Source organism: Carcharodon carcharias, chromosome 7 (assembly GCF_017639515.1).
Source record: "Carcharodon carcharias isolate sCarCar2 chromosome 7, sCarCar2.pri, whole genome shotgun sequence".
In the NCBI taxonomy this organism is placed as follows: domain Eukaryota; kingdom Metazoa; phylum Chordata; class Chondrichthyes; order Lamniformes; family Lamnidae; genus Carcharodon; species Carcharodon carcharias.
The window spans coordinates 15,953,735-15,974,477 of record NC_054473.1 but is presented as its reverse complement, the minus strand read 5'-3'; the positions used below and the strand labels follow the sequence as shown (position 1 = coordinate 15,974,477).

The window sequence follows — 20,743 nt, the reverse complement described above, 5'->3', positions numbered from 1 at the left end:
TTAATGGAGGCGTTATCCATATATTTTCAATGATGAGCACCTCTACCAAAAGAGAGGACAGAGCTAAAGTCGTAGGAAATAAATTCTAGACTCGTGTATTAAAACAGAGGTGATTATTTGCACATTACAAAACACATGGTCTGGACATTGTGTTATGTATTTGAAGTGGACAGATTAAATTGATTAGAATACTGCAATGTACATGACAGGATAGATGGACTTCACACAGATCTATGACTTGATACGTATGACTTTAATATGGGTGAATACACAATTGTATATTGATATACGACATAATATCTGCTAAAAGGTATTTGAACCAGATATGAATATTGCCTCTAGAGCTAGGGGGGCTCCTGGCCAGAAATACAATGAAAACACATAATATTTCAGAGGTGTCTCCCCCTCTCCACTCGAGTACTCTCTAAGTTGCACTCTTTAGTTTCTTTCAAGGGGGAAAAATAAAAGCCCACAGTGTGGGCCAACCTCCCAGAATAAAAAATGCCGATTCCCTATCCTGTTCATTGACACTTGTTGGTGCTTACATGACCTTCCTTTTCAGGTTTGTTCCCTTTCTTTGCCACCTGATTTCGAAATTCTCCTGCAGCGAAATGAGGAAAACCCGTGGCCATGCTAACAGTGTGGCACATCGCTATCCTTCCTGTTGAGCCTGAGATACACGTGACGTCTGAGCAGGTGGATGTTCCACACAAGGAACTGAAGGCACGGCATGACAAAACAAATGCTCAGGATGATGTAGCCCACGGCAGGGCCTGGATTTTCCCCGTAGTTTAGTGACCTGTAGATGTAAGGCTTTCCCTTCAGGTTGGTGCCCCCAGCAGCCCAGTAGATGACGCTAAAGAGGATAAACATCAGGCAGTAGATAAAGGCGTAAATGAAATGGGCGAGGTGAATGGGAGCTGCCGACAAAATCAGCTCCAGCAGTACAAGCACTGAGTTGATCACGTGCATATTGATGCTAATGGAGTCAAGGGATCTCCCTGGAATATAGTCAAAGCTCCAGAAGGCAACTGTGACAAAAAGGGTGATCACACAGATTAGATTGTGCAGAGTCCACTGGATGCAGATCGTGGAATACGGTGCCGAAAAGGGTGCACAGAATTCCTTGTGCAACTTCCGATTAGGGGCCCCATCTTCAATTTCTGGAGTTGCTTATAACAAAGAAAACAGAATGGCATAATTAAAAATGCGCCCACAATAGCTGTTTAGTATTGGCTAAGAGATGGGAATCATAGGAATCTTTTGAATTTCAAATAGGTGTCCCATTAGGACATCATTCCTGCATTTAACAGGAGTTAATGACCTTTGTGTACATAAAAGGGATATGAGGAAGGCTGGTGATCTCCAAAGAGAGAGAGGAAAAGAGGGACAGATAGAGAAAAAGCAACAGAGAGCGAGAGAGAGAGAGAGACAGAGACCCGGACAGAGAGAGAGAGAGCGAGCAGACAGACAGAGACAGAAATGAGAATTTGGTGTCCCATTAATAGTTTGTAAACTATTACATTTCTCAAAAGTTGTGAAGATTTTCATGGTGAGAGCAGTAACATCGAGGAAGACAAATTTACAGTTGCACCACGTAAAACTTTGCACCGAAAGCAACAATTATTACCTTAAAAGATTTACTTGGATGAACTGATAGGCCTCAATGTTTAGGGCAGTGCAATCTGCCCATCATCTGGAGGAGTAACTGGAACAGGTGCGTGGTAGCTATATATGATGGAGGATGGAAATCTGGGCGAGATCCCCCTGCTGATCGGTCAGGCATCGCGTTTATAATAGGTCATTTCATGTTAACGTTTTTGCTGATGATTGGTCAACTGTGTAGAATGAATGGTAGTGCATTTCTTGAGTAAGAGCAGCCAGATGCCACTGATAAGAAGGCTTCTGTCTTGGGGACAATGTGGTGTTGGTGGACCTCTAAAGCCTCTCTGATGCGCCTTGTATGCCAATGTGTGATGGATGAGATAAGTTTAGAGTTGGGCCATTGGATGTAGTGATTATTAAGCTGAGTGTGTTTTACAATTGCCGATTTGTCCTATTCACTGTATTTGAAGGTTTGATGTCCCTCGAGTCTAGTATGTAGGCGTGCCTAATATAGACGATTTTGCAATTGCATGGCATGCTATCAATTCCTGGTTTGTTGTAAGATAGTTTCTTGTCTTTGTGGGTGTGAACAATGGAGTGGATCTTCTTAGATGACTTGTACCAGACTTCAATGTCCACTGGCTTGAGTAGGCATTGTAATCTGTGTGAGGTGGAACTGATGTACAAGAAGCTGACTCTTCTCTTAATGAAAGTAATTGTTGAGTGAGTAACTGGGGAGGGGCGGGGGTATGGTGGTGGGGGAGTATTAATTTTGTAGGAAGGGAATCCATTGAGCTGAAGTGCACACTTAATATGGGGAAGTTCTTGTAGTTTTTTTTGTCACTCATGAAGTAATGTCTGCAATTGAGTGTGTTGGAAGCTGAGTGAAGGGTGGAGGGATGATGGAAAGATCAGTTGTTCAGGTGTCTTCAGAATGAGTGGGCTTATGGTCAACTTGATGTAATGGTGCCACTATGAGACTTGCTGATGAGAACTTTGAGAAATGGTAAGGAATGTTAAACAAAAACAAAAACAGAAATACCTGGAAAAACTCAGCAGGTCTGGCAGCATCGGTGCAGAAGAGCAAAGTTGACGTTTTGAGTCCTCTTGACCCTTCAACAGAACAGTTGTGTTGAGTGAGGTAACTGGGGAGGGGGGGGTGTGGTGGTGGGGGAGTATTAATTTTATAGGAAGGGAATCCATTGAGCTGAATCACATACTTAATATGGTGAAGTTCTTGTAGATTTTTTGGGATGGCTCTCTGTCTGGGAGCTATCCTCAGGAGTTTCAAGGACAAAATTATTCTTTTCTCAGTTTCTGGAATGTCACACCTCAGAAGACCCGTTCTGTTGAAGGGTCATGAGGACTCGAAACGTCAAATCTTTTCTTCTCCACCGATGCTGCCAGACCTGCTGAGTTTTTCCAGGTATTTCTGTTTCTGTTTTTGTTTTGGATTTCCAGCATCCGCAGTTCTTTGCTTTTACCTCTGTGGTAAGGAATGTTGTTATGTTGTTGTTCTGTCTCCATGATAAAATTAACATTCGAACATCTGCTATTGTGCAGGTGTTGTAAGAAACTATGAAGTTCTCTCCTGTCATATTGCCACATGAAGAATGTGTTGTTGACATATTTGCAACCAGACTTTAGATTATGAATAACAAATTGAAGTGCTGCTTGTTTAAACTCTTCCATAAAGATTTTAATGAATGTTGGATTCCTACGACGCAGAAAGAAACCCGCTACTATATATTTAAAAACTTTATTCTTATTTATTTTTAAGAACTGGTTTTTTTCTGCTGAACAAAGAAAATTAAGATGGCTGCTACAAGTCACCTGATCACAGGGATGGCTCTCTGTCTGGGAGCTATCCTCAGGAGTTTCAAGGACAAAATAATTCTTTTCTCAGTTTCTGGAATGTTACACCTCATTATGCCCAGAGAGCTACTAACAAACACACGTCACACCTGGGACTGTGCAGGCTAATTGCAAAGGGAGCTACGGGAATGCCACTTGCATTTGTTAAATGAAATTTGCTGGCAAAGTCAGTGGGTCTGCTGAGACAGCGGCTTCCCAAATAGGGGATGCTCAACATGGATGGTACCCCTTTCAATAAAATAATGACTGAGACATTATCAGTCCGGGAACCAAATGAATATTAGTTCCAGCCACTGGATAAACATCCCTTTTGAAGTCATTGCAGAGAAGGAAGGTCACATGACCCAAACCACTCGCTTTTTAGGCAGTTTACTATTACATCTTTGGTCTTCATAGCCAGACTTCTGTTTTAACACTACCTGGACAGAGCTCCAGCAGCCAGGCTGGGGAAGCAGTCTCAACTCCTCAAAGCCTGCTTGATGCTTGATCAACACCTGCCAAGTAGTCAAAACATGGAAAAGCTCATCGTGTAGCAGCATCATTTATTTCAAGACATTTGACCATCATTTAACCAGCCAGAAACACATCAGAACAGAACCCCACTACAGAGGAAACACCCTCTGGACTCTGACTTTGGACTCTGGAACTCAAGTGAACTATTGTTCATTTTTTTGTGGTCTTTGCACTGTAAAACTCCTTGTTTCTATTCCTCCTCCCCTTTTACTGTGTGAATTTGCAGAATGGGAAGTGGCAAAGACTCCTTTTTTTTTCCTGGTTTTGAACGTGCAGCAGACACATAGGAACAGCACCAGCTGGAAGTTCCCCTCCAAGCCACTCACCATCCTGACTTGGAAATATATCGCCATTCCTTAACTGTTGCTGGGATAAAATCCTGGAACCCCTTCCCTAACAGCACTGTGGGTGTACCTACACCTCAGGAGCTATAGTGGTTCAAGAAGGCAGCTCACTACCACCTTCTCAAGGTCAATTAGGGATGGGCAATAAATGCTGGCACAGCCAGTGACACCCACATACCGTGAATGAATAAAAAAAACTAACCTTCTGACTTACCACCACCAGCTCACCACCACCTTCTCAAGGGCAACTAGGGAGGGGCAATAAATGCTGGCCCAGCCAGTGAAGCCCACATCCCGTGAATGCATAAAAAAAATTAATCCAAACTCGAGTTTGCTGTGGATTAGTGGTAAAATTGGATTACAAAACCGAGGGAATTGGAAAAACATGCCACTGCTGTTTCTAATTCAAAACACCTTCTGCTTACGGACAGGTGGGTAAGAGGAAGTCAGTGTATTTGAATGGTCTCTCTCCTGACTGTAACACGATGACCAGTGACAATGGAGTTCCTGTAGCAGCACCACTTGTTTGTTTGTTAGGAACCTTGCCACTAGAAAGGCCAAAAGGCAAAATTAGCAAGACAGCAGCCTTCCCATCAGGGACATAACCTTACTCAAGAAATAAACCACCATCCATTCGACAAAGTCAGCCAATCAGCAGCAAGAATGTTGAGCTGAACTATTACAAACACAATAATTCGACGGATCAGTCATAAGATCCCACCCACGTTCCCACCCTCCAGCTACCTCTTTCACCTGTGAGTCATTCCTCCAGTTGATGGGCAGAGTACGCTGCCTGAAAAGTTAGGGCCTCTCAGCGCTTTACTGAACTCTTTTAAGCTAAAAACTGTTCTTTTCAAAGCGAAGATTTTGTATGGAGTTTGCATGGTAAATTTGCCTTCCTCAAAGGTATGAAATACCTGTTATTTTAAAACTAGTGTGTTGTAGGCTGTCCAAAACAGGACGTGGAATTACACTGAGGGCAGGTTTATCCGGTCAGCCAGCGGGGGTGGGGCCCGCTCGCCAAAGCGTAAAATTACGCAGGGATACGTTGGGTTTGTGTTCCCACGTCACCCCACGTCATTTTAGATTTTCAATTCGGCAGGCACGCAGCCAATTCGGCTGCTCACCTGCCAAACTATCAACGGCCTGTTAAGACCATTAAAAAACGAATTAACCTCATTGATGGACCTGCCCGTCCAGTCTTAAGGTGGGCGGGGCAAGCCGGGAGCCCAGGCGAGCTTCGGAAAAAAGCATGGAACCTCACCCACATGGGCGGGATGAGGTTTCATGAGGGTATAAAAATTTTTAAGAAAGGTTTCAATAAAACTTGTGGACATGTCCCAACTCAGGTGACAGTGTCATGGCAGGGAAAAATTTTAAACATGTTTATTATAAGTTTTAAATCGAAACTGATTTCCCTGAGGCAGCACTGTGCCCCAACAGGGGGAAAATGATGCTCAGAGTTACAGTACAGAAATGGGCTATATGCCCCAACAAGTTCATGAACTTGTTGATGCTCCACATGAGCATCCTCCCACCTATCAATCTTTCCTTCTATTGGTTTATCCTTCATTCGTTAATCTAGCTTCCTTTAAGTACAGTTATGCCAATTGTTGAGTTGTTGGATAGGATATCAGGAAAGGCCTTGAACTATACAGTCTGAGTTGACTAAAGAGGGAATGAGGTGGGTTTCTTGGAGAGAAGTGAATGTGGGATGTGATGAGAAGGTGAAGATTGACCTGTGAAAAGGGAACATTGTAACATTTTGAGGTCTGGAAATTATTTTGTTTTGGTTTAAGGTACTTTCTGGAGTAACGATTATTGAAGGAGATGTGCTGGTACATTGGGCCGGGTAAGAATGGAACCAAACACGAGGAGTAAAGGAGAAAATGCATGATAATGATTGTTGAAACCTGTATCAAAAGTAGCTGTGAAATTTACACAGGAATGTTGTGGTAGTAATGATGGCAAAACTGTCAACATTTGCCATCATTGCACCTTTGAAGCTGACAGCAACTTCTGGAGTCTGCACATATGCAGTTAAAGGTGGAGATTCAGAAATTGCCATCAGTAGTTCTACACTTCTCCCATAGGGGGTGCTAATGAAGTCCCCCCAGACTGCAATTAATTAGAAATCACTGAACTGATGAAAATATGCCCCTTTTACACTGTTAGTCTCTCTCTAAAAAAATCCTTGAAAAAGTCACTCTCCATTGAATGAAGTTTGACTAGGATTTTAATGGTGTACTAACTTCACAATTGCTGCCAAACAGGCTCTAACTAATTTCATTTGTAGAATGCCAAATTTTTCCATTATGATTTAAAAAATCACATTTTTAAAATATTGCTTTTAAAAACTTTGTTTCTAATATTTTAGCTTCTATCTTAATCCCATGTGTATGTTCCAGTCATTTATTTCATTCTTCAATTAAAACTTCAATTAAAAATGGAAAATTTCAGTGCATTTTACTTTCTGGTTTGCTATCTGTTAGAATACTTCAATGTGGTTGTATCTCCTCAACTTGGCACCAGATTCAAACTGGCATCAGGAAAGGGGGGAGTCCGCGCTATGGTGATGACTTTGTAGGCAGCTTTTTTCGAGGTAAGAGGCAAGCATCATTGCTTCGCCAATAACTGTGACATTTGTGTTATTGTCTCACCTGGGCTGCAGCTTGAGATCTCCTCCAAGGAGGCTGCCTCGATGGTTTGTGTTGACTTCTTCTGTCTAAGTGCCAAGTAGCATATCAAATTTACCAATGCCAAGATGAAATAAATGGTTAGGATGGTATAGGTTATGTGCGTCAGGAAGATGAACCATTTAGGGCTGTTGGTCTGAACTCCACTCAAAATGCACCAGATCAGGGTGTATACTACAGTGAAGATGCGATACAAAAACCAGCCAGCTGGGTGAAACATCCTCCACTGAAAGAGAAGAAAGAGAAGCATTCAGTCAACGTGAACCAAGAACTTCTTTAGAAGGTGAACCTGCGCTGTCAATAAGGTGAATCGTCACAACCTGGGTGGTAATTGTATAATTACTGCCAAATAATGGAAAGGAAAGTTGTCAGGGGTATAATGGACATCCCCCTGCCCCACAACCACTTGGGTGTTAAAGCCTCCTCCCAGTTTTCCTCATTTAAATCTGTCATAGTAACGCTCTATTCCCTTCTCCCTTGTATGCTTGTCCAGGTTCTCCTTAAACACACCTGTACTATTCGCTTCAACCAATCTCTGTGGTGGCAAGTTCCACGTTCTCACCACTCTTTGGGTAAAGAATTTCCTATTAGAATTTTTGATGACCATTTGACAATGGTGAGGCATAACAGCTGAGCGTAATCCAGGCCTCACCTTCATCTACACACACAAACACACACACACACACACACACACACATAAATATATTCATGCACACAACACACATGCATTGCAAAACAGTCTACTGGACAGTAAGCAGGCAAGGGAACTCTAGCTGATTAACTCAAAACAGATTTCGCTTCAAACTTGGAAACTTCCAGTCATCTTGTTCAAACCAGAGCTGAGCTTTTGACCCACTTCCTCGCAATTACAAAGCCTGATTACTTCCACCTTCATAGCATTGCCTGCCTCTGACCCCATCACAGCCCATCTGCTGCTAAGATCTTAATCCACGGCTTAGTTACCTCGACCCTCAACAATCCTCTGGCCATTTTCCCATCCTCCATAAACTTCAGCTCATCCAATATTCTGCTGCTCACATCCTAACAGCTTGTCCCTCGCGCACCCAGTGATTCATATTGGTTCCCTGTCCTCTGACATCAAGAATTTAAAGTTGTTATTCTTTGTTTAAATTTATTAAATCTTGCCCCACCCCATTTTTGTAACACTTTCCATGCTTACAAATCTCTCTTGCTATATCATCCATTCTTCATTCCTCTGACTCCAGCTTCATGATTCCTTCTTCCGTTTGCTCCACTATTGTCAGCCGGGCCTTCATATATATATGCTCAGCATCAGGGTGCGGGAACAGTGGGAAGGCCAGATTTAAAGAGCGTCCCTAACTTCACTGTGGCCGTGGTGATGTGTTGTGGTTCGATACAAATGCGTGGCTTGCTAGGCCACATCACAGGCAGTGAAGAGTCAACCATATTCCTGTGTGACTGGAGTCACCAAAAGGCCCACCTAAGTGAGGACGACAGTGAACCGGTTGGGCTTTCACAATAATCCAACAGCTTCATAGTCACTTGCTGATCCTAGTTTCATATTTCCAGATCAGTTATGTTTAAAATAGGCCAGAAAAGGACTTGAACTGGATTATTACTCTCACTGCATGAAAAATATTGAGCACGCCATGACTACTCAGTCACGGAACAGTGGGACATGAGCCTCCCAATGCAAGTTACCACATGCTGGGTGTATAGTGCCCGTCTTTATATAAGGCTTGGAAAAGGTTCGAGATAGTATGTGCGCACTTGTTGGGAAGTGCCCTTGGAGATGCCACCTTGGTAAAAATGGTTGAGCCACAATGGTGGGCAACTATTGGAAACATATAGAACAAAGAAGTGTGAATCAGTGTACAATGTTAATTTGAAGCCACTGCAAACACCACACTCCAGCCAACCCCTTGTCTTAAACTCACACAGCTGTACACAATGTTAAACAGAATGAAGGATGCCCTCACCCCCACCCACCTGAGTGATTGGCACCCCATCCACAAACAATCACTCCCTCCACCATTGACACACAGTGGCAGCGGTGTGTAATATCTACAAGAGGGACTATAGGAACTCACCAAAGCTCCTTAGACAGCACCTTCCAAACCCACAACCACTACCATCTAGAAGGACAAGGGCAGCAGACACATGGGAACACCACCACCTGCAAGTTCCCCTCCAAGCCACACACCATCCTGACTTGGAATTGTATCGCCGTTCCTTCACTGTCGCTGGGTCAAAATCCTGGAACTCCCTCCCTAACAACACTGTGGGAGTACCTCCACCACAGAGACTGCAGCTGTTCAAGAAGACAGCTCACCACCACCTTCTCAAGAGCAATTAGGGATGGGCAATAAATGCTGACCCAGCCAGTGGTGCCCACATCTAATGATTAATTGGAAAAAAAACCCTCACCCAACCCACACTACTTACAGGGATCATGAAGCATTTCCAGGTTAGTTGCTGGATTATTTATTTTGGCTGTTGGTGCAATTGTTACATTTTTGGAGGTTTTTTCTACCTGGTTGAAGGTTGAATATGCAACATGTTTCCTTTATTGAAGTACTTTTGGGTCAAATAAAATTTTATGCTGAAAGTTGCTTCCAGACATTGGGGCTCTGAGTGGGTTTCCTCTGAGAATGAAGAAAGGCCATGTAGAATAGGAGAAGTTACTAGAAGGTGGAGGAGGAGGAGGGGAGAAGGGCTCTCAGCAGGAGGCCATATCCATCAAGAGTCTTCAAGCAGCAATTCTGCCTGCTGAGCTTTAGTGAGGAAAAATGTGTGAACCCACCTACGATTCAGTAAAGACACCTTCACTGAAATCTACCATCTACTAGCTCAGAGCAGGGCAAGGATGGCGTTATCAGTGGCTGTGAAGGTGATGATTCTGATGGACTTTTATGTGTCTGGCCACTTTCAGGCTGGGGCAGGAGAGATTTGCAACATCTTGCAGTTTGCCATCCACTGTTGCTTAAGGGAGATCGCTGAGCCTCAGCATTCAGTAAGAGTTAACTACATTTCACTCTCTCTAGCCAGAGAACAGAAGGTGGAGCTGGCACATGGCTTTTCTATGATTGCAGGCTTCCTCAGGATGAAGGGTTCCATTGACTGCATTCAAAAGTCTTTGCATGCGCCACATACCATCTCTGCAAGATGCTGGAACCGATAGGGATTCCACTCCCCCAGTGCTCAGTTGGTGTGTGGCCGTAAGCAACGAATCATGTAGATCGATATCCAGTATCCTGGCAACAGTCATGATGCCTTCATGTTACAGCGGTGTGCTGCGCCAGCTGCATTTGAGCCATCGCAACAAACCAAAGGGGAGCTACCGGATGACAAGGGCTTTCTACTGATGACATGGCTAATGACTCCACTGCTCAAACCACACAAAGGTGTGCGTTGTGCACATGACAGCTAAGCTGACACATGAAATGTCACAGGGCAGACCATTATCACGCTGAAACAATGCTTCCAATGCCTGTACTGCTCAGGAGCAGCCCCTGTAGAGCAGATGTCAAGGTTCATGGTGGTTGCTGCATAATCCCTCCATCATGAGGGCACAGCCCTTGCCACCAGCTAGTGGTGAATAGCTAAGGAACAGGAACATGAGGAGGAGTTAGAGAAGGGAGGAAACAACTTAGAAAGTCACTTCCTGCCAGGGTTGACTGTGAAACACTCATCCGATAGGGATCCCAGTGACCGCAATCCTCATTTCCCCATTTGCCAACAGTCCCACACTGTTCCCTCCAACCATCACAGCTTCTGTTTGGCCACAGTGCAGAGGTAAAAGCCACCACAACATAAACCAAATTTATGAATGAAATCATGTGATATGCCACAAAAGTCAACTAATCACCCTTGTGCTTTCCCTTAGTGCCCATCTTCTGCGTTCCTTTGTCTGTCCAGCTGCTCCTACACTGTGCTGCCCCACTGGCTGCTGGAAGGCTGCCCAATTTCAGTGGAGAAGGCTGCAGATGACCTTGGGGGATGGCCTCGAGCAGCCCTGGGACTAGAAAGCCTGTCTTTGGATTGCACTATCTCACGTGAAGGCTGGTCGGCAACAGCAAGGGCACTGGTGGAGCGGCAGGGATGGGAGGAGGAATTAGGCAGCCATTCTGAGAGATACAGCATTTTCATGGTCTATGGAGTCACTGGCACTCCCCGGGGTGGTGCCTGTGCAATGCTAGGCCAGATTGAAGGACAGATTTGGGGAACATTCTGCAAGCCAATTTGCACGCTGTTGTCCAAAGCCATGATGGTAGCAGTCTGAGCTTGCGTTGGCAGCAAGCTGACCTTGCATGACAACAGTTTGAGCTTCCATTACAGCACTCTAGTGTCAGGGAGCGACTGCTTGTGCTGCAATGGAAGCTGCTATATCAGCCCTCAAGTGCTCCATTATGGTCAGGCCCACAAGTTTGCAAATGGAGTTGGCTACCAGTTCCACCTAGGATAGGAGGGGCTCTTAGCTCTGTGCAAAACCCTGTGTCAAGTTGCTGCTGGAATCCTCCATGCTCCTTGACATTAAACACAGGCTTTCTGGCAGGCTTTCCAATGTACTAGGCATTTGTTGTCTGTAACCAATGGTGTTCTTCTGTAAGATTCTTCATCGAAGAGGACAACTAAAAAAGAAATAAGGAGGGAGAAGATTAAATATGAGGGTAAACTAGCCAGTAATATAAAAGAAGATTGCAAGAGATATATAAAGGGTAAGAGAGAGGCAAAAGTGGACATTGGGCCACAAGTAAAGGACGCTGGAGAAGTAATAGTGGGGAACAAAGAAATGGCAGAGGAACTGAATAGGTACTTTGCGTCAGTCTTCACAGTGGAAGACACGAGTGACATCCCCAAAGTTCAAGAGAGTTGGGGGGCAGAGGTGAGTATGGTGGCCATTACCAAGGAGAAGGTGCTAGGAAAACTGAAAGGTTTGAAGTTGGATAAATCACCTAGATCAGATGGATTACACCCCAGAGTTCTGAAGGAGATAGTTGAAGAGATAGTGGAGGCATTAGTGGTGATCTTTCAGGAATCACTGGAGTCAGGGAGGTCCTAGAGGACTGGAAAATCGCTAATGTAACCCCCCTGTTTAAGAAGGGAGTGACGCAAAAGACGGGAAATTACTGGCCAATTAGCCTGACCTCAGTCATTGGTAAGACTTTAGAGTCCATTATTAAGGATGAGATTTCAGAATATTTGGAAGTACATGGTAAAATTGGGCAAAGTCAGCATGGTTTCATCAAGGGGAGGTCATGCCGGACAAATCTGTTAGAATTCTTTGAGGAGGTAACGAGTAGGTTAGACAAAGGAGAGCCAATGGATGTTATCTACATGGACTTCCAGAAGGCCTTTGACAAGGTGCTGCACAGGAGGCTGCTCAGTAAGATAAGAGCCCATGGTGTTAGAGGCAAGGTACTAGCATGGATAGAAGATTGGCTGTCTGGCAGGAAGCAGAGAGTGGGGATAAGGGGGTCCTTCTCAGGATGGTGGCCGGTGATTAGTGGAGTTCCGCAGGTGTCAGTGTTGGGACCACAACTTTCACTTTATACATTAAGGATCTAGATGAAGGAACTGAGGGCATCCTGGCTAAGTTTGCAGATGATACAAAGATAGGTGGAGGGACAGGTAGTATTGAGGAGGTGGGGAAGCTGCAGAAGGATTTGGACAGGTTAGGAGAATGAGCAAAGAAGTGGCAGATGGAATATAACGTGGGGAAGTGTGAGGTCATGCACTTTGCTAGGAAGAATAGAGGCATAGATTATTTTCTAAATGGGGAGAGAATTCAGAAGTCTGGAGTGCAAAGCGACTTGGGAGTCTTAGTCCAGGATTTTCTTAGGGTTAACTTGCAGGTTGAGTCAGTAGTTAGGAGGGCAAATGCAATGTTGGCATTTATTTCGAGAGGACTAGAATATAAAAGCAGGGATGTACTGCTGAGGCTTTATAAGGCTCTGGTCAGACCATATTTAGAATATCGTGAGCAATTTTGGGCCCCGTATCTCAGGAAGGATGTGCTGGCCCTGGAGAGGGTCCAGAGGAGGTTCACGAGAACGATCCCTGGAATGAAAGGCTTAACATATGAGAAAAGTTTGAGGACTCTGGGTCTATACTCATTCGAGTTTAGAAGGATGAGGGGGATCTGATTGAAACTTACAGAATACTGAAAGACCTGGATAGAGTGGACGTGGGGAAGATGTTTCCATTAGTAGGAGAGACTAGGACCCGAGGGCACAGCCTCAGAGTAAAGGGAAGACCTTTTAGAACAGAGATGAGGAGAAACTTCTTTAGCCAGAGAGTGGTGAATCTATGGAATTCATTGCCACAGAAGGCTGTGGAGGCCAGACTGAGATAGATAGGTTCTTGATTGGTAAGGGGATCAAAGGTTACGGGGAGAAGGCAGGAGAATGGGGTTGAGAAACTTATCAGCCATGATTGAATGGTGGAGCAGACTTGATGGGCCGAATGGCCTAATTTCTGCTCCTATGTCTTATGGTCCAAAGGTCTTATGGAAGTGCTCTCCTAAGTCGTCTGCAATGCAACATGTGTGCAACCTTGCACTCTGGTGTGCAGGCACCTACACTATCCCTGCCCTGACTGTAGTCCACCTGCGCCTGATGGCTCACCACATGTGGATTCTGTCTGTAATCTATCCTCTAAGGGATATGTTGTGAAGGTATTTGAGCTGGTGGCTGTGAGTGTGAAATCAAGTGACAGTGCTGGGTCTTCATCACTCTCTTCTTGGTGTTCTCCAACTACCTGGTCAGGTGAAACCTCTTGCGTACCTGAAATAAGAAAGGTAGAACTGTAAGATTGTGGCATTGGAGGGGGGAAAGTAAGAGGTGCATGTTGACACCACCTGCAGCTTATAAATCAGAGCGAGTGGGATGAGGGGGAATTAGGATGTAAGTAGGAGGATATGAGGATATTGTCATCTTCAATGGTTTCAGCTGTAGTGTAAAGGTGTTTGGTAGAATGAGGGTTCATGTGTGTTTGAGGAAATAGTACCGCATAGTGATGTAGAGAGTCACATGCTGGTAGACTGTGTGTAGAGGAGACCAGAAGAAGCCAGCATGGAGACAGGGCTGTACCTTGGAGATGTATGTAGTTATGGGTTACACATAAACTTGTTATGTTCAATCATACAAGCCTCCAGACCTCTTAGTGAGACACCAAACAACCTTACAACATGGTGGCAGCAAAAGATGGACCCCAAAATCCAGAAAACATGAAAAAAATAACGAAACTGTAGTCTGACCTGTGAGAGATGCACCTAAGTCGAAGACACAGTTGGAGATTACCTTAAAAGGATGCTCCATTGCAGACGCGGAGGCTGAAGAACTCACCAGAGCAGGTAGAGGACCATTTTCAGTCCTGATTGAATGCAAAGTCATTGGAACGAGCCAGATCACAGAAGGCTGAGCAAAATTCAAACCAAGAAAAAAGACTAAAACATCAAGGCAGATGAAAAGAAGAACCTGAGTGGAAACAGTCACAAATCACAAACCGGGTGAGCAGAATACAATAAAAAGGCAGAAATTTCCTTATAAAATCAGCAGTAATCAGGATCAACACTACCATACCAGAGTGCAGTTGGAAGAAAGCTGCAGCATGGGTCTGCAGTTGCTGCAATACCACGTGGCAAACCAGGTTCAACTGAATGAAAATTGAAAGTTTTAAAAACAGGAGGCAGAACTGAAAAATCACCTGCGAGTACATTTCTCCAATTAGAAAAAAAAACTACTAGGTAGCCCAAACTTTTTGTTTTAATGATTTTCTGCAGAGCTAATAAGTTTTAAAAAAAAATGGCGCTGTCTGTTCATCGGGAGCCCACTGAAACCTGGAAAGCACAGGAAGAACAAAGGAATGAGAAAAAAGAATGGCTGCTGCGGCGCCATTTTGAAGAAAAATAATTAAAAAGGTAGTCGGCTGTAATGAAAAATGGTTATGGTTAGTACATTGAAACTACCAGATCAATTTGAACTGACACTAGGGCCAAACCAGATACAGAGTTGGGCTTCTTGAAGAAGAAAATCTTTAGATTGCAGTGATACATCAGGATTAAGTAAGAAATCAGAAAAAGTACAAGTTAATATGTTTATATATTTGTTTGGTGTATTTGTGGATGAAGTAACTCAATGCAAGACATTGATGAAGCTTCAACCAGCTTTGATGAGATAGTAAAAGCCTTTGACAAATACTTTAAACTCCAAGTTGTGGAGAGTGCAACAAGATCTAGAATACCCTCAATAAAGCACCTCAGAGGCAAGGAGACCCCAGGGCAACGGAGACAGGAGACCCCAGGGAGACTATACCTAAGCAAACAACAAGATGGTCAGAGACCATGTCACTGCAATGAAGTGCACAAGCCTAAGAATTTAGTGCAGAAGAAAGAAGAGTTTGAGAAGCAGCTGAAATGGTTATAAATCGAGCTTTTTGAAAATGCCAACATATTACCAAACTGCAAGTGGCATTCTGGTGTGAGCAGCTGGCTGTGAACGAAGGAAAACTATCTGAGGTAATCCAAAAGAAAAAATAAACTTCAAAAAGAACATGAGGTCATTCGACAGGGAAATGTTTGTATCAAAGCTAAGTTGGAAGAACTACGCCAGAAGTACAGCCAGACACAACAGCAGGTAGAAAAGGTACTCAAAGAAATTACTGCCCTAAAAGACTCTTTGAAAAATCAATACGATTGATGGCCCTGGAAAAACATGGTGAGTTAAAAAAGATGTTGAATACTACTTCACAAAAAGCTGCATTGGAACTATCAGTGGCGAAAGTAATGCACTGAAGCATAGTGTGAGTTGGCAAGAGGTCAACAAGAAAATAAACAGTTGAAAGAACAGCTAATCGCCCTTCAAGATCAAATGCAAAGGGAGTATATGACCCTTCAGCAGCATGAAGAAATGAAGACTGTCTTGTAAAACAGAATGGAAGAGCAGCAGAACCAAATCGAGGATACTCCATTGAATCACAAGAAAGTTCAAGATGAAGCAATTGAGCTTCGCAAGGAAAAGGAAAACCTGTTGAAGGACCTTCCTATGCTACAAGGACTCCTCAGGTCAGAGTTTGTTCCTCTGAAAAATTATGAAGCGAAGCAAAATGAATATTTCACTCTGAGCAAACTGAAGAGCTTGTTAGCAGAGAAGACTCAGCAATGTTCAATATTCCAGGAGGAAGCCAAAAGGTATAAGAAAGAGGCTGAAGACCTGATGAACCAGTCGAATGGAAAAGAGGAGGCATTAAGAGGAAAAGCTGTAGAACTTTCCAAGCTGCATGCGGACAATGAAGCCCATGAGCACCACAGAATTGAAACAAATGAAGACTTTGCTGGAGACAGGCCTGACCAATGGTGAAACCAAAATGAAGGACAAGGGCAAAGTTCTGCTGCAGGCAGAGAAAGAAAGGAAAGAAATGAGATTGGAAAATGTAAACCTGATGCTGAAGAGCAAAGAGCTAGACGAAAAGCACATGATGCCTCAAACTTACTGAGAACCACTGAGTCGTCAAAAAATAACATGGTTGAAATGAAAATCAAGGACCTAGAATGTCAGGAGAAAGTAGAGCAGTTGCAAAGAGAAAGTCGAAGCTTTCACAAAGGACTGTGAAGAGACTCAGAAGAAAACTAGCAGAAGTAAAATTAAAGAATGTGTGCTTGAAGGTTAGCAGACAACCTCTGCTAAGCAAAAACCACTCAGTGTAGCGAACCAACTTTCACATATGGACGATGAGTTTGGTAATGAAAAATTAGAACTGGATGAACTTCAAGTACCAGAAGTATTCAGGACCGTGAAAAATGCCTGGATCAGGAACAGTAATTGCTGATGACAGGACAGTTAGTTGAATACAGAGAGAAACGCAATGCAAAGGAGCGCAGAAAGCCAGTCAAATGGAGACAACCAAGCGCTGGAAACGCAGAGTACTGCAATTTCAACGCCAAACTAACAAAATCAACCTAAAACAACGTGACACAACAAGATCTGGAAGAATTTCCAAGCCTGCAGACTGTCTGAAATTATAAAATCAGAGACTTGAAGTGTTGGTGGGGGGTGGAGTGTGGTGGTGGTGGGGAGAAAGGGTAGCAGGTAAAGATATTGTAAATATACTTGGGTAAAGACTTGAGGCAGAGATGTAGTATAAGGGCGTCTGGCACAGCAAGGGTTAATGTGGGTCTGGGGAAAAAGTACAGCTCATGTACTGATGTAGGAAGCCACATGATGGTAGACTGTCTGTAAAGGAGCCAGGAAGAAGTTAGCATGGAGACAGCACCAATGTAGGGCTGTACCTTGGAGATGTATATAATTGTGGGTTACCAGTGAACAGTTTATGTTCGACCATACAAGCCTCCAGGACTCTTAGTGAGACACCAAACAACCTTTACAACAGCCTCACCATTGGTCACAGCCTCAGCAATGGACATCACAATAATGGCCAGCATTGATTCCTCACTGGGGGTGGGGGGGGGGGAGGCGGTGTGGTTAGGATATACAGGGTGCACCTAAGCCCCTCCAGTTAGCTCCTCTGTGTGCCATCTTGTCTGGCAAGAGAGAGGAAAGTATGTTAGTGAGGATTGTACAATTTGTCTTGTTGTTGTTGCTGTCATGGTTGAATAGCTGGTGTTATGTATGTGCAAGCTGTGAGATGTGGATGTGAGGCTTGTAGCAGTGCTAAGTCTGTTAGTGAGGTGAAGCATATCAATGTGAGCTATAAGTCTCGATTGATAGAGATTGTCAGTAAGTGAGTGATGGGAATGTGGTGATTTGAGCATTGGTCAAGGCTAGCGGTGTAGTTGGCAGGATATGGCATTTGAAAATGCATTCACTGACCTTGATCACTCGTGTGAGGTCATTGGACTTCTCGTGGCACAGCATCCAGGTTCTCTGGACTTTACTCCTGGCAAAGCGCTTCATAGTTATCTGGTCCCATTGCCTTTTGACTGTACTTGGAGGGACTCCAGCACTCGCCTTTTCTACCTCTTCCACTAAGACCTCCAGTGCAGCATCCACAAGCCTTGTATTTTGCTTGCTCCCATGCTGGGCCATTCTCCGCTGTTTCCCAGCTCAGAATCACTTTCTGCACGACTGGCAGCATCTGCTGTAGCCTCAGTGCATCTCCCCTTTAAGAGGGGCAGGCTGGTTTTAAACAGTGCCGGCTAGCTTTAAGTGGAATGAGCAATTTACGATATTTGGCGCCCACCCCTGCTGATGTGAGCAACCAATGAACAGTGCAGCTAGCACTGGCTGGACACAACAATTATTCAACTGAGCTGCACGCTAAAGTTAGTGTGCTGCCTGCATTACATTGAATGGGCACATGTAAATCTCGAATTGTGATCACCGTGCCTGTTTTCAGTGGCTATCCAGCGTGTCCCTCTCCCGGTACTAGCTTGAAAGCCAATCAATTCAAAACTGCACAGCTACTCCTAGTCGGCTTTTAGATTTGCAGATAGTTATAATCTCCAGATGAATCACATCTGGGACACTAACTGCTAAAATGACAGAAATATAACCTCTGTCCTACCTGTGGCAGAAGAATTAATTGTGGATCTCTGGCCTTTGGAGAACACTTTCCCAGAGTGAACTCCTGCTTAAAGTGCTTGTTCCAAGAAGCCCCCATTTTTTTTTACAGTCTGTACATACTTCAGTGCTCTGACTGAGTCCTGGCATTAGTCTGTCCTGTCTTTATATAGAGGCATTTGGTTTCTGGTAGTTGGAAGTTGTTAAGAATGACTCAGTACTGATATCACTGTAAGTTATGCTGGCAGTTGCATAATTCTTTGCTTCCCTTCACCCCGCCCCCCCCCCCCCCCCCCCACCACCTCCCCACCGCCACCCCCCACCCCTCACCTCCCCCCCTCCACTCCCCCCCGCCCCACCCGGCAACCTTCCAAGCAAAGAATTAACAGCTTTCAATCTGAGGCTGCATGCGAAGTAGCAGTGACTCTGGAACAACAGGAACTTCTCCAGATCGTGTATCGGGACTTTGGGATCTCGCTAAGCAGCTTTCTCCATCCCATCCCACATTACTAATCCGGGGAACCGATGCCAAAATCGGCTGATTGTACAAATGTGGAAGCCTTTCCTCCCCCATCCCCCACCCCACACCCACTACAAAACCCCCAACAATCCAATCGCCATTTGCTATAAAAAAAAACTGCACGAGCGGAGAACTTTGTCTTAATTGGACTGCACTGTTAAAACATGTGCCAGTATCTGAAAACCCTACAGGATGAACTAACCTCAGTACAGAACCTGGCTGCCAGGCTTGCGTTAATGATGCAAAACAGAGTAGACAGTGCCAGAATATTTTTTTTTTTTCTTTCTTAAAACTGAAAATCTCATAGTCAGACCCCTTTTTAAAGGGGGATTGATCGCAACAAAATTTACTTTCAAAGGGTGGGCTTAAGCCATTGAGAGTCTTTGTGAAAAAATCCCTTACCACGAAGACCCCTTTTAAAAATATTAACCATTTGCAAGAAATTCTGAATAAACTTTCTTGTCACTACTTTTCCTGTCCATGCATGTTTTTTCTTTAAGGGGGCTACTACTCCTCTGTGGTCTGGATGTGTGTGGGTTTTTAAAAACAAAATCAAAAGTCAATCTTCAAGCAGCAGGAATTGTCACACCTTACTCTGTGACATATGGAGGTCTCGTGTTACAGTGGGTAGAGTCCCAGCATCTGAGTCAGAAGCTCTGGGTTCGAGTCCCCAGCCCCATGACTGGATGGCCAAGGAAGATGCGCTCATAATGTTGCCAAACAGGTTGAGTATCAGCCTGCAAACCCTTCCGACACACGCCAATGGCGGGCGGGAGAAGCGGGAGAGATTCCTGATCAGCCATGCGAATGGAAAGGAAGTTGTCGCCTCCACCATGTTACCTGTAGCTCCAGACTGCAACATGCATGTAAAATGTGCATGTTGCCACATCAACTTGAAATCCCTGAGTGAACTGCAGCACCAGCACCACCACTCTGTGGTTTAGTTGTTGCCACTCTTGCCTCTGAAGATCGGAAGTCCCACTTGAGCACGCAATCCAGACTGTAAGTGTAGTAACAACAGACCAATGCACTGTTGAAGCTGGGCCTTCTTTTGGGTGAGATGTTAAGCTGATGATCTGCCTCAGGTCGATGTAAAAGATCCCAATTATTTCAATGGAGAATGGGGGAATTATTCCCAGTGTCCTGGCCAATATTTAAATCTCAAGCAACATCACGTAAACAGATAATCTGGTCATTAGCATATTGCTGTTGTTGGAAGTTTGTCGTGTGCAAATTGGCTGCTGTGTTTCTTATGCCGCAATGCTTCCTTGGCCATAAAGCGCTTTGGGACTTTTGATGGTTGTGAAAGGTGCTATATAAATGCAAGTCTTTCCTTTTTGCAAAAAAAAAATGAATGGGAATGTTCCAGATTTGGGACCACCCAAAACCGCAGGCTATAAGAACACTCCACTGTGAGAAAATATGCTGAGTAACCTAATAAACATCTTGGCGAGCTCATAGGATTCAGCAAGGTGACTCATGATAAAGGTATAAGAAGAATGGACAAAACTGAAAAAAATGCTCGTGCTGAACATAAATTGGCCCGATGCTTTAATCTAATTGGATGCAGCGCCCTTTGTGGCAAGTTGTCCTTTTAACATAATGAATGAAATGTTACATTATACTTATTAACCACATGTAGCGTTTAGTATGACACAGATGTTTTAGTTGCTGGTGTAACTCAAAACA

General features: G+C 44.2%; 1 protein-coding gene across 2 annotated transcripts; it reads right to left on the bottom strand.

The window, feature by feature from the left end:
• Nucleotides 1-234: 234 nt before the first annotated feature.
• Nucleotides 235-18,791, bottom strand: LOC121280537 (protein rolling stone). Of its 2 annotated transcripts, none has more exons than XM_041192637.1 (3): nucleotides 18,539-18,791; nucleotides 6,998-7,259; nucleotides 235-1,172 (listed from the first exon to the last, which is right to left on the bottom strand). In XM_041192637.1, the coding sequence occupies exons 1-3, from the start codon at nucleotides 18,632-18,634 to the stop codon at nucleotides 634-636; spliced, it is 897 nt and encodes a 298-aa protein (XP_041048571.1). In that variant the 5' UTR covers nucleotides 18,635-18,791; the 3' UTR covers nucleotides 235-633. The 2 variants fall into 2 exon arrangements, with proteins under 2 accessions (XP_041048571.1, XP_041048570.1); XM_041192636.1 differs by lacking the exon at nucleotides 18,539-18,791 and adding an exon at nucleotides 17,845-18,505.
• Nucleotides 18,792-20,743: the final 1,952 nt, after the last annotated feature.